The sequence below is a fragment of the Ammodytes marinus genome, assembly GCF_949987685.1.
Source record: "Ammodytes marinus genome assembly, chromosome: 7".
Lineage (NCBI taxonomy): Eukaryota > Metazoa > Chordata > Actinopteri > Uranoscopiformes > Ammodytidae > Ammodytes > Ammodytes marinus.
In genome coordinates, this window is record NC_137211.1 from 49,591 (window position 1) to 69,625 (window position 20,035).

Genomic DNA, 20,035 nt, shown 5'->3' on the forward strand with positions numbered 1-20,035 from the left:
GGAAAACCTTCATATGACTGTTTGTTTTTTTAAGTAAAGGTTTCTGAACTAAAACTGCATTTATAGTCTCTTTTCTCTTCACAGTAGCTAGCTAACAACACATTAGCATTGGCACGTTCAACACTCACCGGAGATTTAAGGCTATAAATAGCCTCGTTTGAGTAGGAGCCGTCTTGCTCAGACCTGTGCAATTATGACGCGCGTCTTGCTGAGCGCAGAGCATAATTGCGCGGGTCTGAGCAAGACAGCTCCAACTCAAACGAGGCTAATAACTGGACAGGAGTAGTTGACCCCCTGCAACGTGGGGTGCACATGTACCATTTTCTGCTACTGTAATTACACAGTGTCAAGCGCTCTCTACTGGAGAACACATGCAATTAGATTTTTAAATACCACACAAGGGGTTAGTAGCCCTATATATACTATCTATGTAGTAGCCCTATATTCCATATGGGTCACATGATATTAACATTAAATAACACAGCTTAGGTTTAGTAGCCTCTTTTCTGTTACAGAAACCGTGGACTCCATTTCCTCAAAGGCTGGAGAACACAATACTTCAACACAATGAAATAAATGCAATGTAACAGAACAAATATCACCACACAACGTACTACTGTGCACAAATTAAAAGCAGGGAAGTCTGGGGACTGGAACACACCCTGCGTTCCAAGTCACACACTTTTTCTTTTAACTACACTACATACTAAAGTACAGAAGAGTTTTAGGGCCATGGGAGTGAAAAAGATTTTTTTTCATTATGTCGAGAAATGTCAAGAATAAAGATGAATACTGCAAAATGCAATTGGAGTTAGTGGGGCATTTATGTATTGTTGGCATACTGCAATTGACATGCATGTATTGGGACATCCTAAATATTTTTCTGGCATACTAAATAGTATGAAAGTATGGGTATGGGAATGCAGGGCCAGTCTTTCTTTGATCAGATGGTTTACATGTAACAGCATCGTTTCACCAGCAGGGGGAGCCCACTCTCTGTGTCTCTGTAGAAATGCAATTTTTTATTCAACTTTATTGATATAAAAATTCACTTTTTCACATTGTGAACTTCAACTGTCGTGAGAGCTTTTCACTGCTTGACTCACAGATGTTTGAATGTAACAAAAAATGTTCAAACATTTCCCCAGAAACTAAAAAAATAAAGTAATTTTTAAAATGTATTTTATATGTAAAAAAAGAAAAAAAAGATAGATAGATAGATAGATAGATAGATAGATAGATAGATAGATAGATAGATAGATAGATAGATAGATAGATAGATGGATAGATGGATAGATGGATAGATGGATAGATAGATAGATAGATGGATAGATAGATAGATAGATAGATAGATAGATAGATAGATAGATAGATAGATAGATAGATAGATAGATAGATAGATAGATAGATAAAATGATAGATGGATAGATAGATAGATAATTGATGAAACTTTAATGTCAACTATTACAAACGTGTTACAAGTTTCAACTGAGTGAGAAAAAATAAAAAAACATTGATGTTGTTTCAGTAACAAGTCAAAGTTCAACACACACACACACACACACACACACACACGCTGCACACACCAACATTCCTGCAACAGGTTGAACCGGTGATTTTCACTGACTTCACTGTTAAAACCTTCACAGGTAAAAACACCTGAGCCAAGTTTAAGACACGCGCACACACACACACACACACACACACACACACACACACACACACACACACACACACACACACACACACACACATACACACACACACACACACACACACACACACACACACACACAGGGGGTGGAAGTGACGGATCAGTTTTATGAGTGCAACACGTTTAGCGACAGGTGAGCAGAGCGACGGGTCTCAGGTGATTCTGAGGAATTCTCTTTCACGGTAAGACGACGCTCAATCTTTTCCTTCAAACAGTTTAAAATAGTCAATTCATTTCCTTTAAATCACTATGTTAGATTAGACAACTTAATGGATCCCACGAGGGGCGATCCGTTGTGTGCTTGAGTCTGTTACTGTATATGCTATCTATGGTTTGAACACGTCTGAAGTACTTGTCGTGATTCTATTTTGTGTAGCCTACTTCTACCGCAACATTTTTCACTGCTCCACCTTTATTTAAAAGTTACTTTGTAGATTTTGTGTCAAACGAGGCTAATATCTTCTCGTGTGTGTGTGTGTGTGTGTGTGTGTGTGTGTGTGTGTGTGCGTGCGTGCGCGTGCGTGCGTGCGTGCGTGCGTGCGTGGGTGTGTGTGTGTGTGCGTGCGCTGAAAATAAATGTCCAGTGTTAATTAACAGCATAGGCTCTGTAAAGTGGCATGTAAACAAAGGGGACCCACCGTAGCTACATGCTAGTTTTGATTTTCACTAATATGAAAGGAGAAATGCTATGGAAGCTTAATAGATTATGTTTTAATCTCTAAACTGACCAGTGCTTTGAGTCTCACCTTAAAGCTTTAGTCACTTTACAAAGTCAGATTATTGACACAAAATGTACTAATCTAATATTTGTCTTCATGTATATGCTGAGAGACCGACAGACAGACAGACAGAGCGACAGACAGACAGACAGACAGACAGAGCGACAGACAGAGAGACAGACAGACAGACAGACAGACAGACAGACAGACAGACAGACAGACAGAAGGCTATATAAAAAAATATACGTATAAGAGATATTTAAAGTCATTTTACTTTCTTCTGGACACTGACTGACTGACTGACTGTTTCTGTGAAATAGATGAAAATCATGAGTGAATATTTGTGAAAGATGAAATCTGTCAGTTCGTCTGGCGTCTGTTTGTGGTGATCTGTGTTTGAGATAAAAACATGGAGAGATTGGAACTCTGTCACGCAAGTCCCTGTGTGTGTGTGTGTGTGTGTGTGTGAGAGAGAGAGGTAATCAGAGAGAGAGAGAGAGAGAGAGAGTGTGTGTGTCTGTCTGTCTGTGTATGCGTGCGCGCGTATGTGTGTGAGTCTGTGTGACTTACAGTTTTCAACACACCAAATATTTTATCATTAAACATATTTCCAACGCAGCTATTCATGTGAGCTTTACAGATATTGGTATTAACTGTGGTTGTGGATCTTGAGGAGATACTATTTAAAAAACTATTGATTTAGTCAGTAACCATTCTCCAGAATCTCTGACTGCACCTTTAAATCAGCCTTAACCCTCCTGAGAGTGATACTAACACTAAGATATTATTACATCATCATGGCAACTCCCCAAACTCACATTAGTGTTGAGTCATCATGAGCCAAACGTGTATCCAGCCATTGTTAGTCTGCACAACATTTGATCATGACAACAACTAGGTATAAAGCAGATCATTTAACAATACAAGTGTCTCTCTCTCTCACAGATAGACAGACAGACAGAGACACACACACAGACATACACGTACACACACACACGCACATACAGAGAGAGAGAGAGAGAGAGAGACACACACACACACACACACACACACACACACACACAGAAACATACACACACAGAGAGAGAGAGACACAAGCACATACACACATACAGAGAGAGAGAGAGACGCACACAGAGAGAGAGAGAGAGAGACACACACACACACACACACACACACTGACATAACGACAGATAGACACAGACACAACCTTTAGTTATACAGCAGCTCATTTTAACTAAACAATTCATTCAGACCCTGGTATTTATTATTCTTTTGTCATTTGAATTACTCATATTTATTGTTTAGTAAAATGAATGCATTGGTCTCAGCATCCATCTTTAGCTTTCTTCCTATAATTCAATCAGTGTAAATCACTTTGAATGACGTGTGATGTATGAAAGGTGCTTTATACATAAAGATTGATTGATTGATTGATAGATGGATGGATTGATTGATTGATGGATTGCTTCTACACGCGATAGACTGTCACCCTGCGTTCCAAATCTCATACTCTTTCTTTTTCCTCTCCTACATACTACATCTGACCATAACAAGAATCTAGTTAGGATGCTGTATGCTACAATTGGGCCATACTTTAACTTATTTATTTCATCCTAACATGGCTCCTTGATCTTGCCTCTTTCTTTTATATCCGTCTCATCTCTGGTTGTTTTCATATGGAGGCTTCGTCGATGTGACGTCACTTCAGGTGTGCACTGGATTGTGGGTCAGAATCGCCCAAATAGGATGTTGTTTTCAACACTAAAAATCTCGGCCCGATGTAGTAGACATCTATGTATTTCTAACCATACTAAATCTGGCCACAAGAATCGGGACGTCCTAATTCTTTATTCTACCATACTTAACAGTAGATAGCAGAGGTGGGGGTAAGTCACTAATGTGCAAGTCACAAGCAAGTCTCAAGTCATAACCTTCAAGTCTCAAGCAAGTCCAAGTCACTGCGGTGAGAATCAAGCAAGTCACAAGTCAAGTCATTGCTCAGGTCAAGCAAGTCACAAGTCAAGTCATACAAAAATCATATGATCTAACCCAGTTTCTACATTTAAATGACCTGCATTTCACAGTTCTCTTCTTCATACCGTCATCGACAACATCATCCTTGAACTACAAATGAATTATTCTTGGTCTGACCGAGGGGTCTTCAACTAAAATTTAAATGGGTCCAGTTGACAACATTTTTTTACAGCAAAGGTCCGAATCTCATAATGTCTGCATCCAATAGCGACCCCTTATCTATCACATATGATCAACACTACACCTTTCCTTTTCTTTCAACCACATTTAGGCTACTTTAAATTTCCAAGTAGCTTACTTTTAACATGGAAAACAAGAAAGGCAAATAGTAACAGATAGGCCTATACTTACACAGAACAGACACTTAATGCCCATAATGCATTTAAAATAAAACAGGGCAAGGATCTGCGCTATGGCAAAAATATCATATCACCTTTTTTTTATGGCAGTATCACATTTTGATTTATCCCAATTCATTAGTTTTTCATACTGGGGGGCGAACTGTCATAACGGGCAGTTTGCTGTGCTGTCGGTGCGGCGGCTGTGAGCTGTCGGAAGGAGCCGGTGAACGTGGACGGTCGAACTGCATCATATAGGCCTAGGCCTACTTCATAACGGCTGTTTTGTCTCATGCTTAAAGCCTACAGTCCGTGGAGGTAGGGCGCTCGATAAGGAAGCGTGCGTTATCAAGGCAGCAGCGCTGCAGGAAACGCTCGTTACTTTTGTTTTTTCTTATACACGACTTCCCGGGGCCGTTACAACGTGAAAAGGGAAGGGAAGAAGGCGCTACATATTTACTGTGATTGGGTTATAAGCGTGTGGGAGGCTCACGTGAATTATTCTTGGTCTAGCCGCCTCCATTACTGCTGCTCCTGTGTTGACCTGCTGACGCTGTTTGTCCGTGCAGCGCGCTGCGTGCATTGCACTGTAAAATCACCCGATCATGTTTCAAAATAAAACATAATTTCTAACGTAATCTAACTTTTAAAAATTCAAGTCATTTCGAGTCATCTGTCTCAAGTCTAAGTCAAGTCTCAAGTCATGAAGACCAAGTCAAAGTCAAGTCGAGTCTTTTATCAGTGTTAGTCAAGCAAGTCTCAAGTCCTCAAATTTGCGACTCGAGTCTGACTCGAGTCAAGTCATGTGACTCGAGTCCCCCATGTCTGGTAGATAGTATGGGGACTGGAACACAGCCTGTAAAACACTTTGAATGACATGTGTGTTGTATGAAAGGTGCTTTATACATAAAGTTTGATTGATTGATCATGTGACTCTTTCCTCTTCAGATGGACCCTCCCCTTCCTGTCCCAAAGCCTCGCGCTCGCTACATGAGAGACAGTGTGAGCTCCAGCACCATCTTGGAAACGTGAGTCAAATCTACTGAATAAACTCTTTAAGGCCGTTTCCACACACAGGGATAGTTTAAAACAATGCATTTTCCAGATCTCCATTCGCTTGTTGAATTCTAGTACACACAACGGTGTTTTAGAATATCTGTCTGTTCACATGACAACACACAAAACGATCACAAATAAAGACAATAATAGCCATTGGAAGTTATTGAAAACTATCGTAAACGCTGGTGTAATGATGTTTCTCTGTCCCAGACAAAGAAATACAGAGTTTGACTTTTTTAAAGCTCCAGTTTCAGTGTCTGGTTGTGATGTCTGCATGTGGACTAAAGGACAAACAGAGAGAGAGACACTGTTACTAAAGGACAAACACACAGAGAGAGAGACACTGTTACTAAAGGACAAACACACAGAGAGAGAGACACTGTTACTAAAGGACAAACACACAGAGAGAGAGACACTGTTACTAAAGGACAAACACACAGAGAGAGAGACACTGTTACTAAAGGACAAACAGAGAGACACTGTTACCAACATACCCCATAGATGCCTCAACATGTCCTTGATCTACAGAATATTCTGTTACATTTGCAATTTTTTTAAATTACACACACACACACACACACACACACACAGCTTAACGCTGATCAACTTTGTGTCAACTCGTTTTGGCGATGGCTTGAAAGTAACCAACATTAATTCATATGAAAAAGTTATGCACTATATCTTTAAAATAGTCTTTAACGCTCCTTCCTGATTCGCGCGTGTGTGTGTGTGTGTGTGTGTGTGTGTGTGTGTGTGTGTGTGTCCGTGTGTGTGTGTGTCCAGACATCGGCGCCTTGTCACAGCTGGTGATGTTGACTTTAGAGCAGAACTCAGGAATCACGTTACCGCCTCTGGAGGGCGCCACTGAGCCCTCAGAAGACGGTATGAAACCATTACTTTTTAAAGAATACCTATTACGCTTTTTCTTCTTTTCTGACCTATACATGTTGTTATAATGTCATATAGTCATGTTAAACAATACCAAGGTGTCAGATAATGATGTACATGCATTTAGACGTATTCCCTGCTTACTGTCTGAGGTGGCTGTGCACAAAAGGGTTAGGGTTACCTGTCTTATTCCCTGGATTGCCCTCTGAGGTCTATTCACGCGCCGGCGCGTGCGCGCATATCTTTATTAATATCTTCCTGAAGATATGGCTGAAAAATAAAATGAAAACATCATCTAAAACTAGAGGCTCTCCTGTTTCCAGGGAATGTTCTTGTGATACTGTCAGTCCCTTACAGGCTTAGAAAACACTGTGAGAAGCAAGACCCAGAAGCTCCCCAGCTACCACTTAGCTTGTAAATAGTGCATAGAGTATATACATAGTGTGAAAGTAGTTTGTTATTATTGTTTTTATATTTACTTAATGGTTTGTTTGAAAAATGTTTTGTGATGCTTCCTCTTTTATTAGTGTACATCCCATGAATCATCATATGTGGTTCAAAGTCTTCATTCAGTCTAATTTCCTAATGTTTTTTGAAAGTAGAGACAACATTTCTACCAAAAAACATCTGGACCAAATTTTATATTAGTCATGTTTTGTGCACTCCCCTACTGTGTTTTGGAAAATTTCCACTGCATTTTTGAAGCTAAGGCTTAGGAGAAGCAATTTCAATAGCCAAAACAACTCAACTGGATGACTAAAGGTTCTTCTTTCACACAAATTTCCAGGTTTTTCAAAAATCGCAATACATTTTCCAGCATTTTAGCCAATTATTTATATACACAATGGTCTAGGACATATGTAGACCTCAGAAAACAAAGGTCTAATGTGTCCCGCACATTTCCATATAAAACACTTTGGTATAATTGATCTTCTTGCACATTTGAAATAGGTATTTATAGAAGTATGTAACATCGGAGAAAATAGCCCTAGACCTAATGAAATAGTTAGACAGTAAATCTCTACTCTGTGTTTCACATTGTGTCGTTGCCTCAGCAAAGCATCTCCCCTTCAGTCTCCCTTCACCCAGAGTCAATCATCACCCACACACATGTAGGGCCGACTGTCATGCTGAAAGTACAGCTGGTGTGTGTGTGTGTGTGTGTGTGTGTGTGTGTGTGTGTGTGTGTGTGTGTGTGTGTGTGTGTGTGTGTGTGTGTGTGTGTGTGTTAGCAAGATGTATGATGAAGGAAGTCTGTCTAATCTGATGACACAGGACCTGGATGCTTTACTTAGGCTCCACCACTGGTTGGTCAGTGGAGCAGGGCAGAATGTGGATGAACCTTGTGTAACTTGACAAATAAAGAAACTTAACTTACAGGCCGTGGGAGAGAACAGAGGCAGTTTGGTGTCAGTGCTTTCTGCACATACATGTGTCTTAGGTGTTAAGGTGTGAGTATTTTAAAGGAGCATGGAATGGTTAATAGGCGTGTTTACATCATACTAAAACAGGCCATGGAAAAGCACAGAGGCAGTTTGGTTTCAGTGGTTTCTGCCAGAAGCCAAACCCTCTCCATGGAGTCAAGAGAGTAACAGTGTGTGGGTGGTAGGATGGCCTATGCTAACAGTATGGTGGTAGGATGGCCTATGCTAACAGTATGGTGGTAGGATGGCCTATGCTAACAGTATGGTGGTAGGATGGCCTATGCTAACAGTATGGTGGTAGGATGGCCTATGCTAACAGTATGGTGGTAGGATGGCCTATGCTAACAGTATGGTGGTAGGATGGCCTATGCTAACAGTATGGTGGTAGGATGGCCTATGCTAACAGTATGGTGGTAGGATGGCCTATGCTAACAGTATGGTGATAGGATGGCCTATGCTAACAGTATGTGGATGGTAGGATGGCCTATGCTAACAGTATGGTGGTAGGATGGCCTATGCTAACAGTGTGTGGGTGGTAGGATGGCCTATGCTAACAGTATGGTGGTAGGATGGCCTATGCTAACAGTATGGTGATAGGATGGCCTATGCTAACAGTATGGTGGTAGGATGGCCTATGCTAACAGTATGGTGATAGGATGGCCTATGCTAACAGTATGGTGATAGGATGGCCTATGCTAACAGTATGGTGGTAGGATGGCCTATGCTAACAGTATGGTGGTAGGATGGCCTATGCTAACAGTATGGTGGTAGGATGGCCTATGCTAACAGTATGGTGATAGGATGGCCTATGCTAACAGTATGTGGTGATAGGTTGGCCTATGCTAACAGTATGGTGGTAGGATGGCCTATGCTAACAGTATGTGGGTGATAGGATGGCCTATGCTAACAGTATGGTGGTAGGATGGCCTATGCTAACAGTGTGTGGGTGGTAGGATGGCCTATGCTAACAGTATGGTGATAGGATGGCCTATGCTAACAGTATGTGGTGATAGGTTGGCCTATGCTAACAGTATGGTGGTAGGATGGCCTATGCTAACAGTATGGTGATAGGATGGCCTATGCTAACAGTATGGTGGTAGGATGGCCTATGCTAACAGTATGGTGGTAGGATGGCCTATGCTAACAGTATGGTGGTAGGATGGCCTATGCTAACAGTATGGTGGTAGGATGGCCTATGCTAACAGTATGGTGGTAGGATGGCCTATGCTAACAGTATGGCTGACAGTCAACTATGTGTCTGTCGCAAGAATCGCTCCGTCAAAGTGTGAGGAGAATGAGGATAGTGCCCAATGAGGAAATAGATTTTAATTAATGCCCAATCTAAGTCACACCTGTATGTGTTTTCTTCCAGAACGCCTCACCTTAAAACTTGTGTTTGGAATTCTGACAGAAACCCCTGAGGGCAAAACTCTACCGTGTGACAGTAAACAAGGGTTGGACAGTTTCTACTCTGATCTACAACGCACATCAGATTTAATACAGTCATACGGAATTCATAAAGTATGTGTTTCATTCTCTGTCTTTAGAGTAGCCTGAGTTATGAATGAACACTAGTGCATTTTGAGTTATATTGTATTTGGGTATCAAGGGCAAGTTCCTTATTAACCACCATAAGAAGATGATAAAATAAAATAAAAAGGAATTAATATAGCAGAATCTAAACCAAGCTTCTGGTTCTAATTCAAATTCAAAGCATGTTTTCCATGTATGGTCAGGCTGCTACACGCTTCAGCAAAGCATCTCCCCTTCAGTCTCCCTTCACCCCGAGTCAATCATTACCCACACGCATGTAGGGCCGACTCTGTCATGCTGAAAGTACAGCTGCCAAATAATCATATGTGTGTTACCAAGATTTATGATGAAGGAAGTCTCTGTCTAATCTGATGACACAGGACCTGGATGCTTTACTCAGGCTGCACCACTGGTTGGTCAGTGGAGCAGGGTTAGGGAGTTGAACCCTCCACCAATAAGAGCCGAGGCACTAGACGCTGGTGGAGCCCTCCCACAGCAGAGCAGCAGCCCCTCCCCTACCCACTCATTCAATCAGCTGTTCTGCCCTACTGCACTCCACTTTGGTGAGCTCAGTTGTTTACAGTGATATGTGTCTCTAACTGGAAAGTGTTCCCCCCCCCCCTCCAGTGAAATTTCCCTGAGCATCAAGCGGTAGCGAGCGGTCGGGGGGGAGCCTGTGTGTAAGAGCTGGGGTGGAGCTAAGTCTGAATCTTGTCTTTACAAAACACAACCAAAAAATGTTACTATGTAAAATACAGCCAGAGAGAAGAGGACTGTGCAGATAAACACACCACCACACATTCTAGTGGGGCAGAAGTCATCATTAAGAGGGATTGTTTTGAGGGACGCTATACTTAGTTTTTTTTAATGAAAATACAGCATTTTATGCCTTTAAACTATAGCTCTGCTAAATGTTGGTCAACAACTTACAAATCATTTTTAATCAATGATATTAATAGAAACCATTGACTTGATTTTACGTTGTTTTCAAATGTATGTTTTTGGTGTTTTTTCACCTTTGTTTGACAGTCAAGTATAGAGTGGAGAGAGAGAGAGAGGGAGGGAGAGAGAGAGAGAGCGAGAGAGGGAGGGAGAAGGAGGGAGGGAGAGAGAGAGAGACAGGGAGGGTGGGAGAGAGAGAGGGAGGGAGGGAGGGAGGGAGGGAGAGAGAGAGAGTGAGTGAGTGAGGGAGGAAGACATGCAGTGAAGGGCTTCTATATATTCCACATATTTAATACATTGTGGGTAATATATTATTAACCCATATTTATACTAATTGGCCATTTTTAAAATCTTCATACTCTTTCAGGTGTCCAGTTTAGGGTCAGCTTGTGACCATCCAGCGTTCACATGCATTCTCAGCAGGAAATAAATCTAGTGACACTTATGACTCATTCAATGACGAGCCGGGTAATTTCCCACAGTTTCATGTCTCAATGTGCTCTTGAATTAAAATAATCTATCAATAACATCAATATACTACTGAGTCTGAGGTTCGTATCGATCCATTAAACAGTTATCATGAATTAAGTCTTTGTCTGATTTCATGAAACTGGATTATTCTTCTTACGCTCCAACACTGGTTGGCACAAACTCCGTATTTGTCTAGACTGATGAAACTGGATGAAACCATTGTTTACCTGTTTACACTCCATGACTGGAAGGTACAAACTTCTTGAAGTGAAAAATGTAGTTAATGATTAACAAAATAAGTCTGATATGAAGTCTATTATGTTCATTTATCTAAGTCCTTTTCGTCCACGCCTCTTTCTGCTGTTCTACATAAACACACCACAGGTTAACACATCACACAGTTCAACCATCAGCGTCATGATGAAGGTCCTTGTGCTTTTGATGCTCGTCTGCTCCGTCTACGCCGAAGAGATAAAGACTCTGTCGCACCAACAGCCGTGTCTGCAGGACGTCCACGCTGCACTGAGAGAGATCACCGCCTCACTGGCTGAGACGAAGGTGGAGGTGAGATACCTGCAAGCAGAGAATAAAGGTACAGTGTCTGTCAGGTTAATAGAAAAGCATTTAAACCCTTAGACACACTGCTGTTATGCACCGGTTTCAGTGTCATGGCATATTTTCATTTACAGTAGGGGAGAACGGGGGAATGTTAGACATCGGGTAATGTGAGACACCCCCTGTATCTAGGCAACAGAACAGATTTTGGGTCATGTGAGATATATGTTTTCAAGCCCCTCTCATTTCCCCTTGGCCATGAAGGAGAGGACCTCATGGTGATGTTGTAAGCATGTTTTTTTCACAAAAATGTATTTTTTGCATGTAAAAGTAAATGTTCTTGTCAACTAAATCAACTGTTGTGCCAAAGTAAATTGATTCAGGTAGAAACACTTATATCATACGTGTTGATGAACTACCAACATATGAAACCATGTGATGATGCTAACTGAAGATTAGCCTGAATTGCTGAGAGGTAGTTTTTTCTCAAATTGTGGCAGTGGGGTTAAGTGAGACAAATGCTGTGGGGTAAAGTGAGACAGTGTCTGTGCCCTCTTTTAATGAATCCATTATATTTGAGGTAGCAAGGAGACTAGTTTCAATATGGACAATGCGGGCCAGAGGTGTCGGTTGAATGGTTGAAGGGGTGTCAGCAAGGGCATAGTTTGGCACGTATGTATGTGGGGAACAGGAGAGTGACAAGTAATTTATTTAAATTAATGATCCCAATAAAACAAAAGCAGAACAATATTAATTAAAGACTCAAAAGATGGAAACTGACAGCTGGGTCTAGTCCTGTGTTCTGAGTCCCAGCCCAAGTGTCTCACATTACCCCATTCTCCCCCAAGTCACTAAGTATTCTTCACACCCCCAAGATGGCAGCTCGTTTGGTTGCATGCTCTGTCTCTGTGTGATTTTAATGTGGTTTTACTTGGGTTTTACTTGGCTTTTATACCTTTTAAACCTTCTTTTAAACCTGCTTCACTTCGCTATCGTTGCCTTGCTGTATGGATTAATTTTTGGAAATCTGCGTGGATTATTGCTCTGCTTTGCCTCGCTGGCGTTCTCCACCTGCAGCCAGCGCTCACCTGCTGCTCCTCCTCCCTCCCTGCCTGCCTGCCTGTCTACCTGCTATCTCTCCTAGCCTGGGTCAGCCAGTTTGAGAAATTCCTCAGCAAGGAACTCCGGAGTGTCCTGCCATCACAAACGGAGACTGAGTTCATCACCAATCACCGGCCCAGTCTCTGGGCCGTGGCGGCAAGTCTCCCTCTGCCTTCGGTTGCTGTTTTGCTACTCTGCTGCTGTTTTACTGTTTCGCCTTTACACCGCTGTGGGCTTCTGGATGAAGCCTTGGCGAGTAAGTGTCTAGACCGGCACCTTTTTCTCCTCCGCTGCCTCCCCCGGCACGTAGCTCCCTGTCCTTCTCTTTTGGCTGTCCGCTGGCTGCTGTTCTCCTCCCTCTGTTTCAGTGCTCCCGCTCGCTGCCCGAGTATGCCTCCACTCGCCCCGGTGGACCATGAGTTGTCCTGTCTGAAGTCTGAGCTCCGCTCCATTGCGACCCTCCTGGATGATGTCCTCCTGCGTCAATCCTCGCTCCTCGCCCGGGTGGAAGCGCTACAGCAGGATGATTCCAGCTCGGCCAATGCTGTCCACCGCACATCGGATATCCCTCTTCCCCCCTGGACAAGCGTTGCTAAGAAGGGGAGGCGGGTCTCTCTCCCCTTGTTTTCCCCTGGCATGGATGAATGTGATGACGATCCCATCCCGTTGTCAAACTTCTTCTCTCCCCTGGAGAAGCTAGCTGAGCTACCGGCTACTTCCTCAAGCACCGCTTCGGAGCAGCCAATCCCTCCAAACTCCCGACGCAGAGAGCGTCGCACCCCTCCATCCAGCCCGCTGATGTCCCAGGACAAACGTCAAAGGTGCTCATCCCCTTCATCTGCATCCTTCTCAGAAGACTTTCCTCCTCTCCCAGCCCCTCAGCGACCTTTCCCGCTTGGTGCGCTCCCCCCGACGCTCAATGATGACGTCATCTGCGCAGGTGACGTTAATCCCTCTTCTACTGCTCTGCATAACTCTGGTCCCTCCCATGTCTCCCTGCATTCTAAACTGTCATTCTATGACAATGGCTGTAAGAATCAGACTCCTGAAATTCTATTATTTGGTGACTCTATCATCAGAAATGTACATCTCCCTGGCGCCATCACTTACTGTCTCTCCGGTGGGATCACTACTGACTTTATAGAGCTGATACCTGTCTTCATTGATCTCTATCCGTCTGTTCACACTGTTTTGTTGCACATGGGCACAAATGATGTCATGGCCAGGCGCTCCCTCAAACTCTACCATGATCTTGAGTCATTGATTCTCACTGTTGAAAGCCTTGGTAAAAGATGTGTTCTCTCTGGCCCTATTCCTACCCTTTTCAAGAGCTCAGAGCGCTTTAGCCGTCTTTTTGGTTTGCACACATGGATGCAAAACTTCACCACTGCAACAGGCCATGGTTTTATTAGCAATTTCGACTACTTTTGGACTGAGCATGACCTCTTTAAAGCTGATGGTCTGCATTTGAACAGGAAGGGGTCCGAAAGATTAACAAAGAATTTCATTAATTTCATTGCGTTTAGCCTGAAATGATGTTTTCCCCAGAATGACCCTGACCCTGCCCTGCTCATGTTGTCTTCCTGTCACAACACTGTCTTAGACAGTGCGGGTCCTGCTGTCATCTCTAGTATGGGCGCTGTCCCTGCATTCGGCCCCCTTACTCCACCTTGTTCTCCTGTGGCTATATTACCCATAGCTCATCCCCTGACCCATTTCCCTATGTTAATTTCTGCCCCTATTCGCTTCCATATTCCTATTAGAGTTACTGATAGGCATAATGCTGTACTGCTTGACCCTATGTCCATAGAATCAACATCTTGTGTCAACTACTCTTCTCTTCGATGCAGAAAAGGATTGAAGCTGATTCATTGGAATATTAGGAGTATACTCCAATCTGAGAAATTGGATCACTTGAAAATATTAGCCCTGCAAACTGATCCCGATATTTTGATCATTACTGAGTCATGGTTAAAAAAACATCAAAATGACAGTGATGTGGCCTTGCCTAACTTCAACATTTTTAGATCGGACAGGCCTCAAAGAGGTGGTGGTGTGGCCATTTATGTTAAGTCCTGTCTTTCTGTTTCTGTTTTACTCTCAATCTCTATACCCAAATGTTTTGAATTTCTGGCTCTCAAAATTGATTGTGGTTTTAGTAATTCTCTCATTGTTGTTGGAGTATATAGACCTCCATCAGCTGACGCTGGGTCTATTGATCGTTTGGCTGACCTACTTTCCCACTATTCTAATTCTGAAGTTTTAGTTATGGGTGATTTTAATCTGGATTGGTTGACAAATGCCTCTGATCATTTAAAGGAAATATCTTCTAACCTAAATTTGTCACAGTTAATCATAAATCCAACCAGGCCAAACATGAAAGAACCCTCAAGATCAACACTTATAGACCTAATCTTCTCTAATAAGAGTGATAAAATATCTTTATCTGGAGTACTTGAATTAGGTATAAGTGACCATTGTCCCATTGTATGTGTCCGTGATACACATATAAAAAAATCCTCAGCCAGGGTTTTAATTAAGAGAAACCTAAATATTTTTAATAAGCAAGCCTTTCTTCATGACCTTTATAATAGTGATATTCACAACACCCTGGCTATTCCTGATGTCGAACTAGCTTTAGACTTTTTCATTTCCACCTTTCTATCTATTTTAAATACACATGCCCCCTTTAAGAAGTATAGAGTTAAGGATAGATCCAGTCCTTGGGTTAGTCCAGAACTTACATCTCTTCTCCGAACTAGAAACAAAGCCTGGTCTCTTGCTAGACGTACTAATAACGCCTCACATTGGACTGCATTCAGAGCCTTAAGAAATAAATGTACATCCTTAGTGAGGAAGAATGTATCTGACTACTATTTAAAATTGATCACAGACACCTATTCTAACCCAGCAAAATTCTGGAAGGTGGTTAAAACCAACAAAAATAGCTCTGCTACATCAGCTTCTATTCCAATTCAGGTTAAATTTGATGATAGTTTTATTACCGATCAAACCGAGATCTGCGCTGGTTTTAATAGACATTTTAATGTTGCTGGCCATATCTTCAAAGAGGACAACTCTAGATCTTCTCTAGCAGACAACCAGCTACCCCTTGAACAGGTTCATATGCCTACCACCAATGATGTTCCTCAGTTTTCTATTATTCCTGTGTCCTCCAGTATGGTTCTTGATGCTCTCTTAAGCATTGACCCCAAGAAATCCACTGGAGAAGACAACCTAGACCCATTCTTTCTCCAACTCTCAGCCCCTGTAATTGCAGAGTGTATTACCCACATTTTTAACCTTTCTATATCTTCCTGCGTTATTCCAAGGATCTGGAAATCAGCTTGTGTCCTTCCTTTGTATAAAGCGGGAGAAAAAACTGACCCTAATAACTATAGGCCAATATCCAGACTGTCATGTCTGTCAAAAACGCTGGAATCCCTTATCAATTACCAATTGAAAACATTTCTCTCAAGTCACACTATTTTATCTGTTCACCAATCTGGTTTTAGAACTAACCATAGCACTATCTCTGCCATCACTCTGGTTACTAACAATATTGTCTCTGCCTTAGATAATAGTAATCACTGTGCTGCCCTCTTTATTGATCTCAGTAAAGCCTTTGATACAGTAGACCATTCTTTACTATTAGATAAATTGGCTAACATTGGTATTAGTGAAAATGCGTGTAGCTGGTTCAGTAATTACCTTTCTGACCGATCTCAATGTGTGAAGCTAGGTAATATCCAATCTGGTTTCTTACCCATAACCAAAGGTGTTCCACAAGGTTCAATTTTAGGTCCGGTACTATTCACCATCTACATCAATGATATTGTGTCTCTTGTCAGTGGTTGTCAAATCCATTTATATGCTGATGACACCATCTTGTATTGTGTTGCTGACTCTGCAAAGTCAGCTATTGAGAACCTGCAACTGTCCTTTAATGCTCTTCAGAATGCTCTTATTTCACTTAAACTTGTCCTTAACCAGACTAAAACTAAATTCATGTTGTTCTCTAGGGCTAGAGATTTAGACAATAGTGCATGCATCTATGCTGTGAACGGTTCTTTGATCGAGAGAGTCTCTGAATATAAGTACCTTGGTATCTGGCTAGATGAAAAACTCTCTTTTACATTTCACATAAAAAATCTTGTCTGTCGTCTGCGACAAAAGATTGGATATTTTTATAGGAATAAAGCTACCTTCCCGTTGTTTAGTAGGAAAAGGATTATTGAGGCAGTTTTTATGTCTGTCCTTGATTACGGTGATGTGGTTTATCGGCATGCATCTCGTTCATGCCTTAAACTCCTTGACTCTGTATTTCACTCTGCTTTGAGATTCATTACAGGAGATGCTTATGATACACACCATTGTGTTTTATATGAAAAGGTTGGGTGGTCCTCCCTTAAGGAGAGACGTGATGCACATTGGCATATTTTTATATATAAAGCTCTGACTGGAAAGCTACCACTCTATCTGACAGAAATGCTGCTTATTTCAGATGGGCTTTATCAAACCCGCTCAACTGACATGATCATGTTATATGTCCCCTATGCCCGGTCTGAGCTTGGTAAAACCGCTTTTAGCTATAGTGCCCCTGACTCCTGGAACAGCCTACAACATACAATTAAAATAAATACACTCATATCTGTTAACCAATTTAAAAGTATTATTTTGAATCAACCCCTCCACACTTGTAACTGTTTTAATTAGGCTATTATTTATTTCATTCAATTGATCTGAATGTTTTAAATTGTTGTTGTCTGTGTGTGTGTGTGTAAACTTGTTATGTATTCTCATTGTATATTGTGTATCTGTACTCGACGTCATTGTAAAAGAGGGTCACCCCTCAATTGATCTTCGAGGTTAAATAAAGGTTACAAACAAACAAACAAACAAAACTTTCCTGATAGCAAATTTGTATTATTATTGAGTTTGTTTGTTCATACAATCAGTCTAATATATGTGAACAGGTGACTTTCTCATCTCATAGCCAGAGAACTTTGGGAGCTGTGGAAATAAAATGACAAAACACAGTCACAAGTTAAAAAAAAGACAATTACACACAGTCACAGGTGTCCAGACCACGGAAGAGTATTAGGGCCACAGGGAAGAAAAACAATTAGAAGATTTTTGTTCACTATGCATTTGGAAAATAAAGTCGAAATTTCGAGAATAAAGTTGAAATTTTGACCTTTTCAAAAAAAAAGTGGAGGGTCTTTTTTATTTTAAAAATGTTTTACAAGGAGGGTGTTTTTTTTTAAGTCCACCTTTTAAGACTTCATCAAACAGCTCATATGAACTGCCTCAACAAAATGCTTTGTGTAGATGAACTAGTGAAACTGTACTTCAGAATCGGCTTTAGTAACAAATAAATCATTTCTCGTGTATACTTCCAAGATGAATAGCTTTGCATTCCTTGGGTAATCCATCTCCCAGGAAATGGACAATAAATCTGAATCTAATTCTGAATTTCATCCACAAATATCTCAAAGCGATTACCAAACAAACTGCTTCTGCAGTGGAGTCAAACTTTATCTGCGTTTTTTGTTTTTTTCAGAACAAGCAGCAAAACTGGACAAACTGGAGGAACAGCTGCAAGGTTTGTGGATTAATCACATATCCAAATTATTGTGCCATATTTTTAACATCTAAGCTAGCTAATGTTATTAAGCATAACTAGTCAGGAGTTTATTTTTTATTAATTTTTATTGTCAAAGTCTACGACAAATCCTCTGACAGATAAATTCACATCCAGTCAAACAATGGGACCTCACTGATCTGATTCAAACTATTTGTATCTGACAGATACTTAGAAAAATTTGAAGATATTAATGTTTGGTTTCTTCCACAAATACTTTGGGGCATTTTCCATATACATTGATGGTGCAGTGAAATCACTTTCTGTTTTTATTCTTTTTTCAGAACAAGCAGCAAAACAGCAGACTGAGCTGGACAAACTGGAGAAACAGCAGCAAGGTGTGTGGAGAAATCACGTCTCCTCCTCTGGAGTATTATACTATTAATTCAGGTTATGAGCTTCATATTAAACCTGAAAATATTTTTCCTGTTTAAAGTTATACACCGTTAGATTGTTACTAGTTAACTGTCTGTTGGGTTCCTATCTTTCACATAGTGTCAAACACTCAGTGTCATGGCTTATTTCAATAACAGTAAGTCACTAAGTATTTTTATTGATTACAACTTTAAAACATATTTTTAAAGACCATGTGTGTGTGTATTTTTGTTACTAAGTGACTGCAGGGTGTGTGTGTAAAGCTGGACTGTATTGTGGTGCATGCTTTCACCACAATGGCAAAAGTGAATAATCTGTAAATGAATGTGTCTCTAGCCAGTTGTGCCTGCAACCAGTGACATGCCTGCTTTGTCACAAATGGGTAGATGATAAACTACAGAGAATAACGATGCCAGGGTTGTGTTCACAGACAGATGAATCTCTCTCTCTCTCTCTCTCTCTCTCTCTCTCTCTCTCTCTCTCTCTCTCTCTCTCTCTCTCTCAGGTAAACAGGTGGCTTTTTCTGCCTCTCTGGTGGCTACTGGCGCTCAAACCATTGGACCCTATAGTCTACTCACTCCTATAGTCTACAAACACGTCGTCACCAACATTGGAAACGCCTACAGCCCAGTCACAGGTACCTGAACTAGACATTTCCCTTTTGATCGATGTAGCAAACAGTTAATTCTCCATATAAAATGACAAACTATCTTCCCAAAGGTGCCTTCACTGCGCCGCTGAAAGGAGCCTATCACTTCGAGTGGCACATCTTTGGACCCGGAGGTGGGTCTAATACCGGCGCTATGTTGGTGAAGAACTCAGAGAATATCTTCCTGGCGTATGAGGAGGAGCGGACCCAACGTCCCTCTGCTTCTCAAAGCACCACACTGCTCCTGGAGGCTGGAGATGTTGTGTCTGTGCATCTGTATCAAACCTCAAAAGGGTATGACAGTTACAATCACCACACCACCTTCAGTGGGCATCTGCTTTTCACTATGTAACACAAACATATTAACCTACATGATGTTAACGCAGGGTTTTAATTTATTTGATAATTCTTGCATTTAAAATATTATAATCTTAATCTTAATCACTGCAGCATAGTATCTACACTTCTCATTTTCCTTCTTATAAAAGCATATGTCATAAATGTTTCAATCTGCAACTGAATGAAGACAAATTTCATGTCATGTTATTTGTCTGATTCCTTTGTCATTAAACATCACTGCAAAGCA

The 20,035-nt window shown here is 41.3% G+C and overlaps 1 protein-coding gene across 3 annotated transcripts; it reads left to right on the forward strand.

Moving 5' to 3' along the window:
• The first annotated feature begins 1,682 nt into the window (after positions 1-1,682).
• LOC307253188 (uncharacterized protein) lies at positions 1,683-20,035 on the forward strand. 3 transcript variants are annotated; one of them, XM_080031099.1, is made up of 10 exons: positions 1,683-1,896; positions 5,757-5,836; positions 6,651-6,749; positions 10,093-10,275; positions 11,510-11,689; positions 12,758-13,721; positions 18,345-18,386; positions 18,710-18,763; positions 19,306-19,437; positions 19,521-20,035. In XM_080031099.1, exons 5-10 carry the CDS (start codon positions 11,543-11,545, stop codon positions 19,799-19,801), a joined length of 1,620 nt encoding a protein of 539 aa, XP_079887225.1. In that variant the 5' UTR covers positions 1,683-1,896; positions 5,757-5,836; positions 6,651-6,749; positions 10,093-10,275; positions 11,510-11,542; the 3' UTR covers positions 19,802-20,035. The 3 variants fall into 3 exon arrangements, with proteins under 3 accessions (XP_079887225.1, XP_079887224.1, XP_079887226.1); XM_080031098.1 differs by lacking the exon at positions 10,093-10,275; XM_080031100.1 differs by lacking the exons at positions 6,651-6,749; positions 10,093-10,275.